General features: G+C 30.3%; 1 protein-coding gene across 1 annotated transcript in view; it reads left to right on the top strand.

Moving 5' to 3' along the window:
- The window catches only part of LOC130890799 (ATP-binding cassette sub-family C member 4-like), a 28,266-nt gene that overhangs the window by 8,732 nt on the left and 3,556 nt on the right, over positions 1-15,978 (top strand). The window contains exons 4-16 of the mRNA XM_057795125.1: positions 2,469-2,676; positions 4,638-4,866; positions 7,022-7,178; positions 7,234-7,476; positions 7,798-8,163; positions 8,917-9,232; positions 10,197-10,388; positions 10,537-10,724; positions 11,598-11,917; positions 12,770-13,000; positions 13,513-13,743; positions 14,352-14,647; positions 15,596-15,841. Coding sequence (XP_057651108.1) covers positions 2,469-2,676; positions 4,638-4,866; positions 7,022-7,178; positions 7,234-7,476; positions 7,798-8,163; positions 8,917-9,232; positions 10,197-10,388; positions 10,537-10,724; positions 11,598-11,917; positions 12,770-13,000; positions 13,513-13,743; positions 14,352-14,647; positions 15,596-15,841 — 3,223 coding nt within the window. The remainder of the gene's footprint in view (positions 1-2,468; positions 2,677-4,637; positions 4,867-7,021; positions 7,179-7,233; positions 7,477-7,797; positions 8,164-8,916; positions 9,233-10,196; positions 10,389-10,536; positions 10,725-11,597; positions 11,918-12,769; positions 13,001-13,512; positions 13,744-14,351; positions 14,648-15,595; positions 15,842-15,978) is intronic.

Here is a 15,978-nt window from a genome sequence, read left to right as displayed (position 1 = left end):
ACTCAGTTATCGAAACCTGCCTCACACAGTGTTGGTGTAGTGGTAGTGTAAACAGTGTGTTCAGTAAAAATTTAGTTTTATTGAAACGTGTTAAACATTAGTTAGGTATATATTGTTTTTAATCAACATTTCTTGTAAAACTATGAAATAGTATTTTTGATCAGTTACTTTGCATTTTGAGCACACAAATAAACTCTGTAATAATAATTTTTGTATTTTGGAAATTTTTTGTTTATACAGCACTATTAAAAATATTACCATATAAATTGCTACTATGTTTTGTGGCAACTATTTTAAGATACATAAAAATCATGTGTGTTGTTATTATCATATAAATTTCATAATTAAATTGACCCTTATATTTCCATCACTGCTAATATTATCTCATAATTTATTAAGGTGTTAGTGACGAGGCAATTAGTTTGAATTTAAAATACAATATGAGGTAACATGATACCACTTTCACTGAATTTTCCTTCATACCCATTTTTTATGTAAAAAGCAAGCACAAAAGGATAAACCCTATTACATCCGAGAAGTACAAATTGTGCCTGCTCTATGGAAATGTCTGCGGATATTGATCTTGAAGTTCTGTAGGTTGTAGTGTTCGGGAAAGACGTGACTCGGTAGCTGATTCCACAGGCTTGCACTTCTTCAAAGAAAGGAGTCCGGATAAATTGACGTTCATGAGCCACGTCTGCCTGTCGAGTAGATATTGCAAATACTGCTCTAGGTGGGATTAGGTTAGACAACTCGGAAGGTCATCTTCCGTGGTAGTATCGATAAAACAGACTCAGGTCAGCGATCTTTCTTCTACGCATCATAAGGATATGCTTGGGAGTCTAGCTCCAAATGTACGAGAAATACTCGTTGACATGGACGAAGCTGGGTCTGATTTGAACGACAGCACCAGTGTGCTATCGTCGACAAACCTATATATCGGATTTGCAGACCGAGGTCTTAGTTCAGCTGCGTATTGCTTCAATATGATTAGTTGCTACAACTTGGTGTCAAAATTTTATTACTGGTGTCGATAAACCAACTCTAGGTAGGCTAGGTGGTAGTTTTCCTCGCGAATCAAGAGTACAATTAGTAGCAAACAAGTCCGCCTTATTTTTTGGGGTCACTGCGATTAACCCATCTTCTCCAGTCAACGATGGAATTTTTGACCTACAAAACTCTTTGCTGACCGTTTCTCTTGTACACCAGAAAGACCTTGATCCATTTGGGCGATTGAGAAGTTTGTTTCTACCTCTTTCATTATCTCGATCCTTGCAAACATCTATGGTCTGCTTGCAGATATTTGTCGAGATAAAGTTTATACGATTTTCGGCACTAGGATTTGAGCGCCATTTGCGATAGGCCGCATTTGTCTGCAAAGTCCTTAAAGAAGTAAGTAAGGAATATAGGCTTCCATACCTGCCTAGATTACATCCGAAATCTCGTTTGTACACACTTAGGGGTCATTGAATTGAAACATTATTTCAAGGAAACATAAAAAGGCAATCCTTTAAAAGCCTCAATTTGGCCGATCTATAATACCAAACTTTAAGTGGGCTAGGTAAATTCTAATTTCTAGTTCACACCATTGATAAGCTGGGTCAGTCCGTGACTGTTGGCAAAATATTCAGCTTCCCGCCCGTCATCGTCAGATCTATTGGAAAAATTCAACCAGCTGATGTGATGAACATTAAACTCACCAGCAATAACAATATCTGCGTTTGGATAGTTTGATTGTAGGTAATTGATTTTATCAGCAAGGTTTGAGAATAACTACCTGTAGTGGGTATCATTAGGAGGTCTGTATAGGAAGCAAAAGAATTTTGTTGTTCTTTGAGTCGTTGTTTTAAAACAAATCAAGAGAATTCTGAAAGCGCAAGAATCTCTTCCCGCTGGCAAGATATGTCGTCCCTAACAAAGACGGCGTTTCGAAAATTATACCTGAATCGAGTGTGTAAATCTATCCAGAATATACAAGGTGAACCTTGGAGGTTGTTGAGCTCACGTTTGTTTCTGTCAGAAGCCAGAATTTGAGGTTTTTTCGACTGCAGATGTTGGTGTGCAGCGTTTATACTCGTGTTAAGACCTCGCATACGGCAGAAATCTACCTTGAAGATATTTTTTCCTGATAGACCCTCTAGCTCAGCCGCCACTCGGAGATTTGAACGGGAGGCTATTTTAACTCCGGAATATTTTGGTCTAGAAGGTGCCATCAAGCCATTTCTTTCTTATTTTCCACCCTGGAAACCGGACGCATTTGCCCAGTGACGAAACGTGGAACCAATTCACGCCGTCTAGATCAGATGCGGTGGTATCTCACTGGGCGATGCGAGTAGGTCACATCTACCACAAACTTAAAAAAGTTAAACTTAACTCAAACTGCAGATATTTTCTTATACTCATTATTAATTTCATTTCATAGTTAACTTGTTAAAATAGCGATAGAAATGAATTTTCATATTTTCCAGAATGGTACAGCCAATTGTTCTTGCTGAATATATAAATTATTTTGAAAGAACAAAATCCGAATCCGAAGAAGGAATTGGGTGGCTATGGGCCTCCTTAGTAATATTAATATCGTTTACTAATGTTGTTATTATGCATAGTACTTCACTAAATACTCAAAGAATAGGGATGAGAGTAAGGATTTCAGTCTGTTCCTTAATGTACAGGAAAGTAAGTTGATGACATTTTCACCTTCTTATATCTAAGATAACTATGCAGAGTATCCATAAAGTATAAATTATTTTATTTATTATCAGTAAAATGGAAAATATTGATAATTTGAATTCAATCGTTAAGTGTAAGTCTTTGCAGTCAGACGTACAAGCAATGTTAAAGTTTCTCTATACTGCACAGCTTATTACATTGGTGTTTGAGCTTCTTGAGATTGCTCCAATAAGTCTATTAATTATATTCAATATCTAGTATCTCTGATTATTTCTGTCTTATCTATGATTTGAGGAGATGTAGGCTACTCTCAATTTTTTTGAGAACCACATATATCCAATCAAGCATCAATTAAGAACAAATGTTTAATTTTTTGGTTCTAATTTCTAAAATTCTTCAGCTTCCTTCCTTCAATGTGTTTACCCCAATTTATTAATTTTTCAAAGAAAATTATCTAACACATTCTTTCAAGTACTGATTTTATGACAAACACCAATCTCTACTAAACAATAATAGCTTTTCTTTGAAAAAATGAAAAAACTGCAACTTGGAAAGCAACAGGGTAGGTACATGATGTTATGAACAGGAAGTTGAGGAGAAGAAATTAATAAAAGAGACGAGATCAGTAAAAATCATAAAAAGAGGCCTCGTCAACAGAAAAGAAGTTATTCCATACCCAACATAACTACAAAAATAGCTAAGAAACTAGAAAAAAAAAATTATATATAACCGAAATGAAATTTTTAAGACTAGCTGCAAATGTAATCATAATTTACGTACATAATGAGAAATGAAACTATAAGAGATGACTAGACTGGAAGTGAAGGTAGAAATCAGTCAAATAATTCTATGAAACAGGTGGGAGTAGGAAAAAAGGGATATGCGAAATGATATGGCGTAAACGCACCCAAACCAATTTCACATAAAGTACTAATAATAAAAGAAGTCAAAACTTTAATAGGAAATTTTATAAAAAAAAAAGAAAATTAGAAAGATATAAAACCCTTTGCTCTCAACGTAGAAGATGATATGTATGTATGTATCCGTTTATTTATCTAAAATGAATTTTGTGGATGCACTGTATATTATTGCAACAATATATAACGAGATTAAATTGAAATAAAGTAAACACATTGTTTAGTCTACATATCTTATATGACAAATATGAATATCCGGTATATTACATTACTATGGAATGTAAAATGTTCTAGATAACAAGTTTGTTGAGTTACATTGGGAAGTCCTGAGATTATTATATCAATTAAGGTCGTGAAAATCAAATCAACAAGACTGTAAATACATTTCAAATGGAATGGATAAAATTAAATATTGATATGCAAAATAAATAAAAATGCCAATTTTAAATCCATAATGACTTAAATAAACATTTGTTAATTATAATATTAATTCTTTATGATTATCATTGTACCAGGAATTGGATTTTAAATAAATTTAAGATATGCTAAAAATTAACATCAAGTAAATCAACAATTAGGTAGAACATATAAAAGTTCAGGAAAGAATTTATGAAATTGAATATGTATGAATCATATGTTTCGATATTCGAAAGTGAAAACATAACAAAAATCTCTTCATGATTTTATTGCTCATTGAACTCGTTGAAATCTATTATGGCTAAAGTATGTACCACCAGTTTATTAAGAGACTGAAAGAGGGTAGTTCACTAACGGATAAGCTTTTTTTCAGTACAATGGAAAGTTTGTGTTAATATAAATAATTTTAGTGCCTTCTAAGTTTTGACTGTATATTAACTTACCGCTCTGCTCGAGAGGAAATTTCCATGGCAAGTGATTATTAATTAATCAATCACCCTGTATAGATTTGCGTTAATGAGAAGATATAGTTAAAGTTTTTTCCACTACAATTGATGTTTGATATGAATATCAAAATTATTAGTCGTCCCTGTTTAAAGATATTCTGCAATATTGATATCCTTTTGTTTGCAGCTTTTAAAGTTAAATCACACATCCCTAGGACAAACAGCTGCAGGGCAGCTAATTAATCTTTTATCAAATGACGTCCAGAGATTCGATTTTGCATCTATGTTCTTGCACTATATCTGGTTAACACCTCTTGTTTGTGTAACGTCTTTCTACGTTATGTTCAGGACAGTTGGTGTAACTGCAGCGATTATTGGAATGGCAGCTATAATAATAGAATCAATTCCTCTACAAGGTATGTATTTTGTTGTTTATATATACAACGTTTATTTAATTTTCATATGAATAACATTTCCATAAACTCATAGTTTCGACATAATGAAATTACCGAATTTTTTGCTTGACCTTACTATTAAATTAAAAATAGAATTTACTGAATTGGGTTACCTTTTTCCATTTAGTCAAATGATCTTAATAATTATAATTCTATTCTATACCCTGTTTTTAAACTAGGAGGACCATTTTAGAAAACTACTAGAAATAACTAAAAGATAAGACAATACTAGTCATACTAAAATTATAGTCTGGAAATAATGAACCAGATAATAAATAATATATTATTGAAAAAGAAAAAAAAATACAACGAATTGTAAAATTAAATCTATAAAGAATTTCAAGATATGTGACTACGTCTGAAAGAAGTTTAATAACGGTTGTCAAATTTGGTGGTGCACGTAGTTTTGTATTTATTGGTGAAACAAATTTTAAAATAATGATAAAAGTTGAGTCGTTTCTGATCAAATGTAAATAATTCAGAATAAAGGAACCACAATAGACGAAAATTTCATTATGCAAAAAGCAGAGGATGTTTATTTTTCGAAAAATTAAACTATATGATTGATGTAGATAAATTGAATCAAAAATTGATTGAGTATGAAATATAAGAATATAAAATATGTTCCAGTGCAACTACTGGAACTTATTTGATTTAAGAAAACAACAAATATTTGTTTGCTCTAGAAATAAATCATCCATAAATTTCTTATTTGGAATATTTCACAGAAAGATTAGATACCCATAAAGAATAAAAAATTTTCAAATGCTATAAAAAATGACCTATTTTTCAAAAAATAACTATTATAGTTAATCCTCATTCTAAAAACAGTTTACTTAAGAAACACTAAATATATTTATATAAAGTTATAAGTAATTATTCACTGAGAATCTGCCTCTCTGTTATCCCTAGAAAAAGAAAAGATTATCGGCTCTTTAAGATTAACCATTATCCTATCTAACTTAAACATTTCATCTTCTTTTATGACATGTGCAACAAAATTTTACAAGTGAATGTTTGCCGCATTTTTCAAGGCTTGCGTCAGATCCTTTACATCTTTTAGTTCAAGAGTAGTATTTTTGACTGCCACTTCATTTTTTACATGAGCCCAAACCAATTCTATGGGTTCATTTCACTATTTCTTGTGCCATTTCATTAGTAATATATGAAACTTATTCATATAAAATTGTATATTCTTACATTGTAACCGTCTTTGCATATGTTTTTTTTTTAATATAGATAACGCTGGAAACTATTTTTCTACCTAATGCCTATGGTAAGATGCATTGTCCATTACAATTATAGCACCGTCTAACAATTTTCTTAGAAATTCAGTAAACCGGTTTTCAAATACCAATCCATTCATATCCTTTAATAATCTCTAGTTTTCTTACTTTCAAATATCAGTAATGTATCTTTAACTTTAAATCCATGCTCAGAAGGATTATTAAACGTTTACCTTTTCCAGATGGATTTTTCAAACCTGTAGACAACATTTAAAATTTGGTGTTTCATTGTTAAAAATGAAACTATGAACAATGCGATGGTTATTGCAGTTTTTCTATATTCTTCACTAAATCGAAGCACAGTCGATCTAGCAACTTGTAAAAAATAAAATTTATTTCCGTTAATTTCATATAAAAATGCTGTTTTCGATAACTCACCCAACGTTTTTACAATTTAAAACACAATGACGTTCAACTTTGTCTCTGGTTCATCATCTGAGATTGTTTATACAAATTCATAATGTTTTACTTCTCTGTAGACGATAAGTGGCCAAAGACTACTGAGCTCCTTTTTTAGGGGGTGTGAATAATGTCTTCTAGTACTTGGAATATGATCTTAGTCCATTTTTAAATTAATCCTAACAAAAACTGTTATTATTTTTTAATTAAACAATAACAAAACCACAAGGAAACACAAAATGTAGACTATTTGTTTAAAATTTATACAATTGTCAATCATAATATATGTCAAAGGGCTGTGTAAAACTGGTTGCGATTATACCAATCAGGAATCTACAGAATTGCTAACTTAAATTCAAATCAATCCTCTTGGTTTAAAGAGGGAGAATAAGTACTAAGAAATACCAGCAAACTTATATCGCTTTTTTCAGGAATCTTGTCTAAATTTCAAGGAAAATTGAGATACAAAATTGCATTGAAAACTGACAGAAGAATTAAACTTATGGACGAAATAACATCTGGAATTCAAGTCATAAAGATGTATGCTTGGGAAAAGCCTTTTGAGAAAATGGTTGAACTTTCTAGAAAGTAAACCATCTCCATATTATAAAAAATTATTTGTTTTAATTTCGAATATTTTTAGATTAGAAATAGACCTTATTTCAAAAACTTCATACATTCAAGGAATTTTATCTGCTATGGCTGTATTTACAGAAAGACTTACCCTATATGTAACAGTTATAACTTTTGTTTTAATGGAACAAAGAATATCTGGAAATATTGTATTTTCTATGGCACAGCTTGTTAACACTATACAGTTGATTTTGGCCATATGTTTTCCTAGAGCTTTATGGTCATATGCTGAAGCGAAAGTTTCTATGAAAAGGTTAGTATCTAATTACCATCCATAACTACGTTTGTGTGCTTACTGATGTATTCAAAGCTGAATATTTTTTAGAATTTCGTTTTTTATTTGGTAAAAATATATAGATTTGGAATGATAAAATCAATGATTAAAAAAATAAATGGAAACTACTAAAAAATATTTTGGTTTATAAAATATTTCAATAGTAAATGGTCCTGAGAGTCCATATGAACATTTTCAATTTTTGTTTACTCATCTTCACAGAATTTTATATTTTATATTGTGTGATCTCACTTGAGAAATCCCAATCAATTTAGAAAATCTCCCTCTTTATTGTTGTAGAATAGAAGATTTCCTCCTTTTGGAAGAAAATGCAGAGAAGCACAAAATAACGAACGGGATTATACCAAGTGAGAAACTGGGAAATATTGAATTTACAGATGTTACAGCTAGTTGGTCACCAAATCCTATTGTACCAACATTGATAGATATGAATTTGCATATCAAACCAGGAACATTGTGTTGTATAGTTGGTAATGTAGGCTCTGGAAAAAGCAGTATTTTGCAGTTGCTACTAAAGGAATTACCACTAACACATGGAAATATGGATGTTAGTGGAAGTATAGCTTATGCTTCACAGGAACCCTGGCTGTTCGTTTCTAGTGTGAAAGATAATATATTGTTTGGAAAACCTTTCCTGAAAAATAGGTAAATATATGTCTTTTTTCCTGTTTAGTTTTATCACATATTCCATTTATAACTTATTTTCGCTATTGCCTGAAAGTCATTTCTAAATTCAAATTATGCCAGTCTTTATTAAAATTTTGATTGTATTTTACCCTGATTGGTGTAGGTATCATCTGTTCATTTAGAATTACTGATTTTTGTTCTATATTCAAAATTCTATCTTCATTTCTGAATTTTGCTCTGAAGGTGTCGATAATAATAAAAAATTTAGAAAAAATCAAGTGCTATGATTCATATCTTAAATGTTACAAAATAGATAACTACTTTTTACAAATTTTATATGAAATACATCATATTTTTCATTCTTTAAATGCAATTAAAAATACACAGTTCTATGAGATAATTGCATGGCTTCTGAGTGTATGGCTTGAACTCTGGTGTGATGAGATCTCCTCTAACAAGTCTTAAATCATGTTGTAAGTCTGTTGGCCAATTTGTTTGACTTGTTCTATCTTGAATGTAGTAGGCACCTTTCTTGTAAGTCTTTTGCGCGGATCTAATTAATAATTGGAATGCTTTGAATTGTCTGTGTAACTTTAGACTTCATACCATATATAACCAGATACATTATAGTTTTATAGAGAAGTTTGGTTTTGTTTAGTTTTCTGTCAGAATACAAGTATTTTCCATTCTTTCCATAAATGTTCATTATTTGAATGTTAGATAAAAAAAAGAAATGTGTAAATTTCCTTGACTTATTTGTTTGGTTTTTAGGTACGATGATGTTGTACGAGTATGTTCTTTGGAAAGAGATTTGAAACAATTTCCATATGGTGAAAATACGTTGGTAGGAGAAAGAGGAACGTCATTGAGTGGTGGTCAAAGAGCAAGAGTAAACTTAGCTAGAGCAGTCTATACTGAAGCAGATATTTATTTATTAGATGATCCACTTTCGGCAGTTGACACAAAAGTTGGACGCCATTTATTTGATGAATGTATAGTAAAGTATTTAAAAGGAAAAACAAGAATATTAGTAACACATCAGTTACAATATATGAAAAAGGCTGATATGATTGTTATTCTAAATAACGTAAGTTTTGAATGTTTTATTTTTTTAAGAATTTAGTTAGATCACATTAAACGTCGATTATCTTATTGATTTTAAATTTCAAATTGTACTTATAAATATGACAAATTCTTTTCATTAATACAAAATATATTGGTTAGATTAACGAAACTTGTTCATATTTTGTATGCTTTTTGTATATTAACTTCTATTTTCAATTGTTATATAATGAATAATATTATTTGTTAAGAATCCTACTTTGTGACCATTCTTATTGTTGTACCTACCTCACCACTGATTATTCTTTAATTTTCCTATTGTGTTAAAGGTTTCCATGTATTTTTTCTTCCATTTTATCTTCAATCATTAAGACGATAACTTGGTTATCGAAACGCGCATCAGACAGTGTAATCGTGAGTGTTGGTGTAGTGGTAGAGTAAACAATGTGTTCCGTATGAAATATCATCAAGGGTTCAAAAAATTCGAAATTGGTTATTTTATTGTTGTTTTTTCCAATATCCTTGGGAGCTTCTGTAATCGATCTCTCATTTGATATTCCCTTCTCTCCTCATTTTACTTTTCATAACTGAGTAGAGGAGTTTGTCTTTTTTGGAATTATACATTAAATTATTGAAATTCAAATATATTTTCTGCGGCATACTACTTTGTTAGCCAGCTTATTTCTACCTTTTGGTGAAAAACACGGACTTCCATTGAGTAAACTCAATATTTTGTATCTATATCGCTCTTTCTGTGTTTTAAAAGTAGGTAATAGTTTGTAAAAAAATAGGGTGTATTTGATTAGTGAACTTTATTATATCATAGTGATATTGATGTAAAAAAGACTTGTTACCTTTTTCAAAGAACAATAAATGACGCGGTTCTAAGCAACAAAACTGTAAAATGAAAATAAAATGAACAAACATAAAAAATAAACAATCTACCCATCATTGATGTCATATATATTGAATATAACTTTTGCTTTTAGGGAAAAATAGAAAAAGTAGGAAATTTCAATGAATTGTCAGAGAAGGAACTGAATATCTTACAACAAGAACCCGATGAAGAGAAGGAGAAGCAAAAAGAAGTAGTATTAGCTAAACAAGAAAGTATGATAAGTACTGTATCAATAAATTCAGTCAAGAAAGTTAATCAATACCAGTCCAATACATCACTGGCGGTAAATATCCTAAAAATAATATAAATATTTGAACAATCTGTATTGATTTTAAAAATAAGATCAAATTTTTCTGCAGTGGCTTTGATGATATTTTATGAGAATCTTCTCAGTTTAGTGATTCTTACTTTATTTACTATTTAATTTTTAGAGTTCTATGGTACCTGAGGGAGCACCGCCAGAAATCGAAGAAGAAGTAGAAAGAGGCAGTGTATCAACTAAACTTTATCTTGAATATTTCCGTGCTGGTGGCAGCATAATATTATTATTTATCACCCTTCTTATGTTTTTCATAGCTCAAATGGTAACCAATGCTTCGGATTTATGGTTGACTTACTGGTATGTACAGATTTTACCTTTCAATAGAAAGTTTTATCATGAATTTTTTGTGGCTACAGCGATTCATTAAAATTATTCTTATATGGTTTTAATAATAATAAAATTACTATCCTATAAGGCTTTTCGGAAACTATGATCCACGATTGGATACATCACTCATCAGCAGATTGTGAATCTCAAAACAAGGTTTTATTTTAGTGTAAATTTTTTTCTTGAAAATTTCAAATTTAAAACTCAACTAACAAACTAATTTATATTACTTTAGTTATTTTGTTTATATGTAGTTTTTCTGTGTTTATAACCTCTATTCAGTGGTATAATGGATTTTGGGCGGTATATAATTGTAGAGTAGTTATTGTGGGTTCAATTATAAATATACGGATTTTACACCAAATTTTAATGAAAACAAGCATGAGCCCAAAAGTATAAAAACTGTAAGCCTCAGCAACCTGTAAGCTCATGATAATTCATCAAGAATAACAAGAAAATTTTTATGTTTTAAAAAAATTGTTTATGGTGTATTTAGGTAATTGCTAGAAACAGTTTTATGTCAGTTCTAGACAGAAACGCATTTGTAAAATTACTGTCACTAGATACTTTTGGAACTTCATCTTTAAGTATTGCACAATTTCTAAATGTACCTGTGAGGTTCAAGTGCAGAAGTAACACCTGTTTAAACGTCATAATATGGGTAAAATTCACCGTGCTACCATACACCTTTTAAGCTATTTTCTGAAACCGTGACATTGCTCTTACTCTATATCAATGCCTTATTTTGCTATTTTATGTTTGAGCAGATACTCGACTATAGTACAGCATTTTTAAACATTTAAGATACTTATCATATTCTAAAATTGTTTATTTGTTTTCAAGGACTAACAGTGAGGCAGAAAGATACATTGATTATGATAATGTTAGAAACTCTAAACTATTGGATAATTCAACTACACTGACTACATTACTACCTATTTTGGACAGTAATTCTACCCTGCCAATGAACTCAACAACTGATTTTAATCAAAATTACTATATTATGATCTACACAGCTTTGATCATTGGTTCTATCGTATTGCTAACTTTAAGATCGTTTCTGTATTATTATGTCTGTATGACTGCTTCTAAAGTTTTACACAATCATATGTTCCATAATGTGCTCCAAGCTCCAATGCGGTTTTTTGACACAAATCCCTCAGGTAAGTTAGTATGTGAACATTTCTTACTGTTGATGTTTCGAGGTATAATAGAAGTTATTATTACAGAAATGAGTTAAAAATATTCCTTAAAGATGTTTTGGAAATAAAAGGTTTACATTAATTTTAATGTCGATAAATTATAAAAGAAAAAATAGGAAAAATAATAATTTAAATCCATCCCAAAGGCTTTCTAGTTACTATTTTGGTAACTGGATATAAATAAAATTATTCAACACAGAAAACATGATGTATATTAGTTGTCTCTTTTTTATCCTTTCATATGCTTTCTGGTCTCCCTGACTTGGCCATCACCATGGCATATAGGGTGCTCTGCCAAACGAAAAAGTCCACCAGCCCTTCTTATGCCAGTCCAGTCTCGAATATTTCTGAGCCATGACTTACTTTCATCCAACTTCGCGGCGTGGCGAGTATGAGCTGTAATACACTATATTTATCACCTCTCAAAGTATGACTAAGATATGTCTTTCGGTATTTTACAGTTGTCAAGAGTTGCTTTTGGACGTTTGCTCTTTGTAGTACATTCTCTTTTGTAACTTTCGATGAAATACGAAGCATTCTTTTGTGAAGCTACATTTCAAGTGCCACCAGTAGTTCATCGTTCTGACCTTTAGAGTCCACGTCTCTACTCACGTTCGTAACTTCAAGTTCAAATAGTCTTTGCAAAGACAGGATCTCATATTATTAATTATTATATATATTATATTTAATTCTAATTATTGATTAACACAATTCAGCTTTTGATTTTTTACTCAATATTTAGTTAGATAATATTTTCTTACACATTGTTTCATCTAAAATGCATAACAATGGATTTTTGTTTTTGTTTTGTAGGTCGTATATTGAATAGGTTTTCGAAAGACATGGGAGCAATCGACGAACTATTACCTCGTGCTCAAATTGATGCTGTTCAGATATTCATGGTTATGGCCGGTATATTAATAATGGTATTTGTGGTGACACCTTGGATGATTATCCCAACAATTATACTTGGATTCATGTTTTATTATTTTCGTGAAATATATTTGGCGACTGCTCAAGCTGTTAAAAGATTAGAAGGCGTCAGTAAGTTATTCAATTATCGATTTATAGAAATTACAGAACAAATGAAATATTATATATTTTTGTTAAGTCTCTAAGACATTCATTATTGTTATGGATACTAGTGAATGCAATCAAAATGTATTGCAAGACTTTATCATGGTCTGTTACCATAGAGGCATAAACCTATAGAATCAAACTTTGATTGATTGAAGGAAAAGTTTCCTAGATACATGTGTTTATTAGGATGTAACAAAAAAGTTGATTTTTCGGGGCTTGAATTATTATTTAACAAATGAATGTAGAGACAATAAAAGTATTTTAACATTTAACACATAATCAATATTTTCCTTTAGTAAACATGAGATATAGGAGATACTGAACTTTATAGTATTAATCACCTTGTATAGTCGTATTTATCAAGTTAGATTTCTTGTAATTCATATCCTTAGAAAGTTAATTCGATGATTGAAAATGATAAAGAATTATAATATTGGAATAAACGATTGATGATTTATATAAATTTTTCTTTCAAGCACGTGCTCCAGTATTTTCACATGTTTCTGCTACCTTATATGGTATATCAACAATCAGATCTTCAGATGCTGAATCAATGGTTATTAAAGAATTCGATGTTCTACAAGATCAACATACAAGTACATGGTTTTTATTTATTGTTAGTAGTACAGCATTTGGATTTTACTTAGATGTTATCAGTACATTATTTTTAATATTGGTCACTTTCCAGTTTTTAGTCTTTAGGAATGGTGAGTATATTTTTGATGGTATTATTGATATTGTGAAACTTTGAAAAGACTAGTAGAATTTATGCCTGAGTTTTTTGCTCTTGAAAACTTTACTAAATTATTGTTATGATATTATTACCAGAAAAAATCAAGATTATAATTGGCTTATTAATTAAAAAGCCCTCTTTATCCACCATTAATTAAAAAATTATTCTTTTTCTTTTAGTTTTTAACTTTGATTTTCTATAGCCTTCCATCCTTTTGAAAAATTTTATATTCATAACCTTTCACAGTTGTGCAAAACATCTCGGATATCTGATATTCAATAGAATCCAACAAATTGCTAACTTATGAATATGAAAATGACAAATTGTAGGAAACCCAGAAAACAAAAACAGTCAATAATCTAATTTTTCTGCAAACCTATTACGTGCATATCAAATATGTAATGTATAATTTACGTTTAAGGAGAACAAACAAATAATTGCCCTAGGGAACTTTTTTGGATAAGACAAAAGAAAATAAAAAATAAATACAAAATAAAAATTTAAATAGTATATAATCCTATATTGATTGAAACCATTTTGCGCACAAATTAATTATTAATAATAATCAATGTTTTATTTCAGAAAACACCACTGGTGGTAATGTAGGCCTAGTAATATCCCAGAGTTTAATTTTAACAGGAATGTTACAGTTTGGTGTTAGACAAACTGCTGAAGTTGCTAGTAACATGGTTAGTGTAGAAAGAGTTTTACAATATACAAAGTTAACAAAGGAAGGACCATTTGAGTCTAAAAAGAAACCACCTAGAGAATGGCCCGAAAAAGGAAAAATTATCTTCAAAAATACATTTTTGAGATATGCACTTGAACTGCCTCCTGTGTTAAAAAATTTGAATATAGAAGTCAACTCTGCAGAAAAGGTAAATAGTGAATTATATTTGGTTTTTCCTACATTGGCTGAGAATGTAATGTAATATCCATCCATATTATATAATTTTCTCAAATATTATATTCAACTAATTCAATAATATTGGTGGGTGTGTAACTGAATATGAATTGCATACAATATTTTTTCTACTAGCAAAAATTTTATCAAAATAAAGAAGTTCCTAATTTTCCTTATAAAATATTATTATATGTTTATTAATATTTTGAACATTTTAATCAAGATTAGAATAAAATATTAAAACAGACGATTTTCTATTATTAAATTTAACAACTTTTCTTTTAGGCATGTATAAATGCCGTCTAAAAATAATTATTACTACATAAGTAGAAAAATAAAAAAAGACATCTATGCGACTTGAACCTGGGACCTCCCACATGTGAACCTTGTACTCTAACCACTATACTACGGAGACTTTAATAATACGTTATTTTATGCACTACTGTACGTACTTTACATACGGTAGTAGAAAAAATGTTTTTTGTCTAAAAAGCACACTAACTATGCGTGCTTACACAGTAACTCATGTACAGTTTTCTAGATAGATCTTTCACTTGTTAAACTAACCCGAGCACTTTGATATTTTTATCTCGAGGACATTATCTATATACTTCCGGACACCCAGTGCATTATTACAATCAAAATGTTCCATATACTTATTTATGTATTCCTATCTTATGATGTTGACACCGACAATTTGCTTATTTATATTAATCAATAGATCATCTACATCATGAACATCAAAATAAGAATAAAATCAAAATAGATATTTGCTCTAATAAGAAAAATTCATTTTTCCTCAGCCTTACTGAGTCAATTTTTCATCAATCTTTCAAAAAGTATTAAAAAAAACTAATATTAAAACAGAAGAGACCTAAAATCAAGAACATTTAGAAAAATTATATGTTGTACATCATTCCAGATTGGCATTGTGGGAAGAACAGGAGCAGGAAAATCAACTCTTATCGCATCTTTGTTCCGATTAGCGCCAATTGAAGGAACCATTTCAATAGACGAAATCGATACGGCTGAAATTGGTTTAACTGATTTGAGACTAAATATATCAATCATTCCTCAGGAGCCAGTTTTATTCTCGGCTTCAATCAGATATAATTTGGATCCCTTTGAGAAATACAGTGATGAGGTTTTATGGGAAGCCATAGAAAACGTAAGTTATTTCATTCAGTATTTTTTTTTGACCACAATATATTTTACATACTTAGATGGTATTTTGATCCAATTGAGTTTGAAAAGATCTACTGCTTTCATCAGTTCTGAAAAACTAATGTTAATGGTATATTTATT

Source organism: Diorhabda carinulata, chromosome 1 (assembly GCF_026250575.1).
Source record: "Diorhabda carinulata isolate Delta chromosome 1, icDioCari1.1, whole genome shotgun sequence".
In the NCBI taxonomy this organism is placed as follows: Eukaryota; Metazoa; Arthropoda; class Insecta; order Coleoptera; family Chrysomelidae; genus Diorhabda; species Diorhabda carinulata.
Note: the sequence above shows the minus strand (reverse complement) of the source record. Positions and strands in the feature narration are given on the sequence as shown.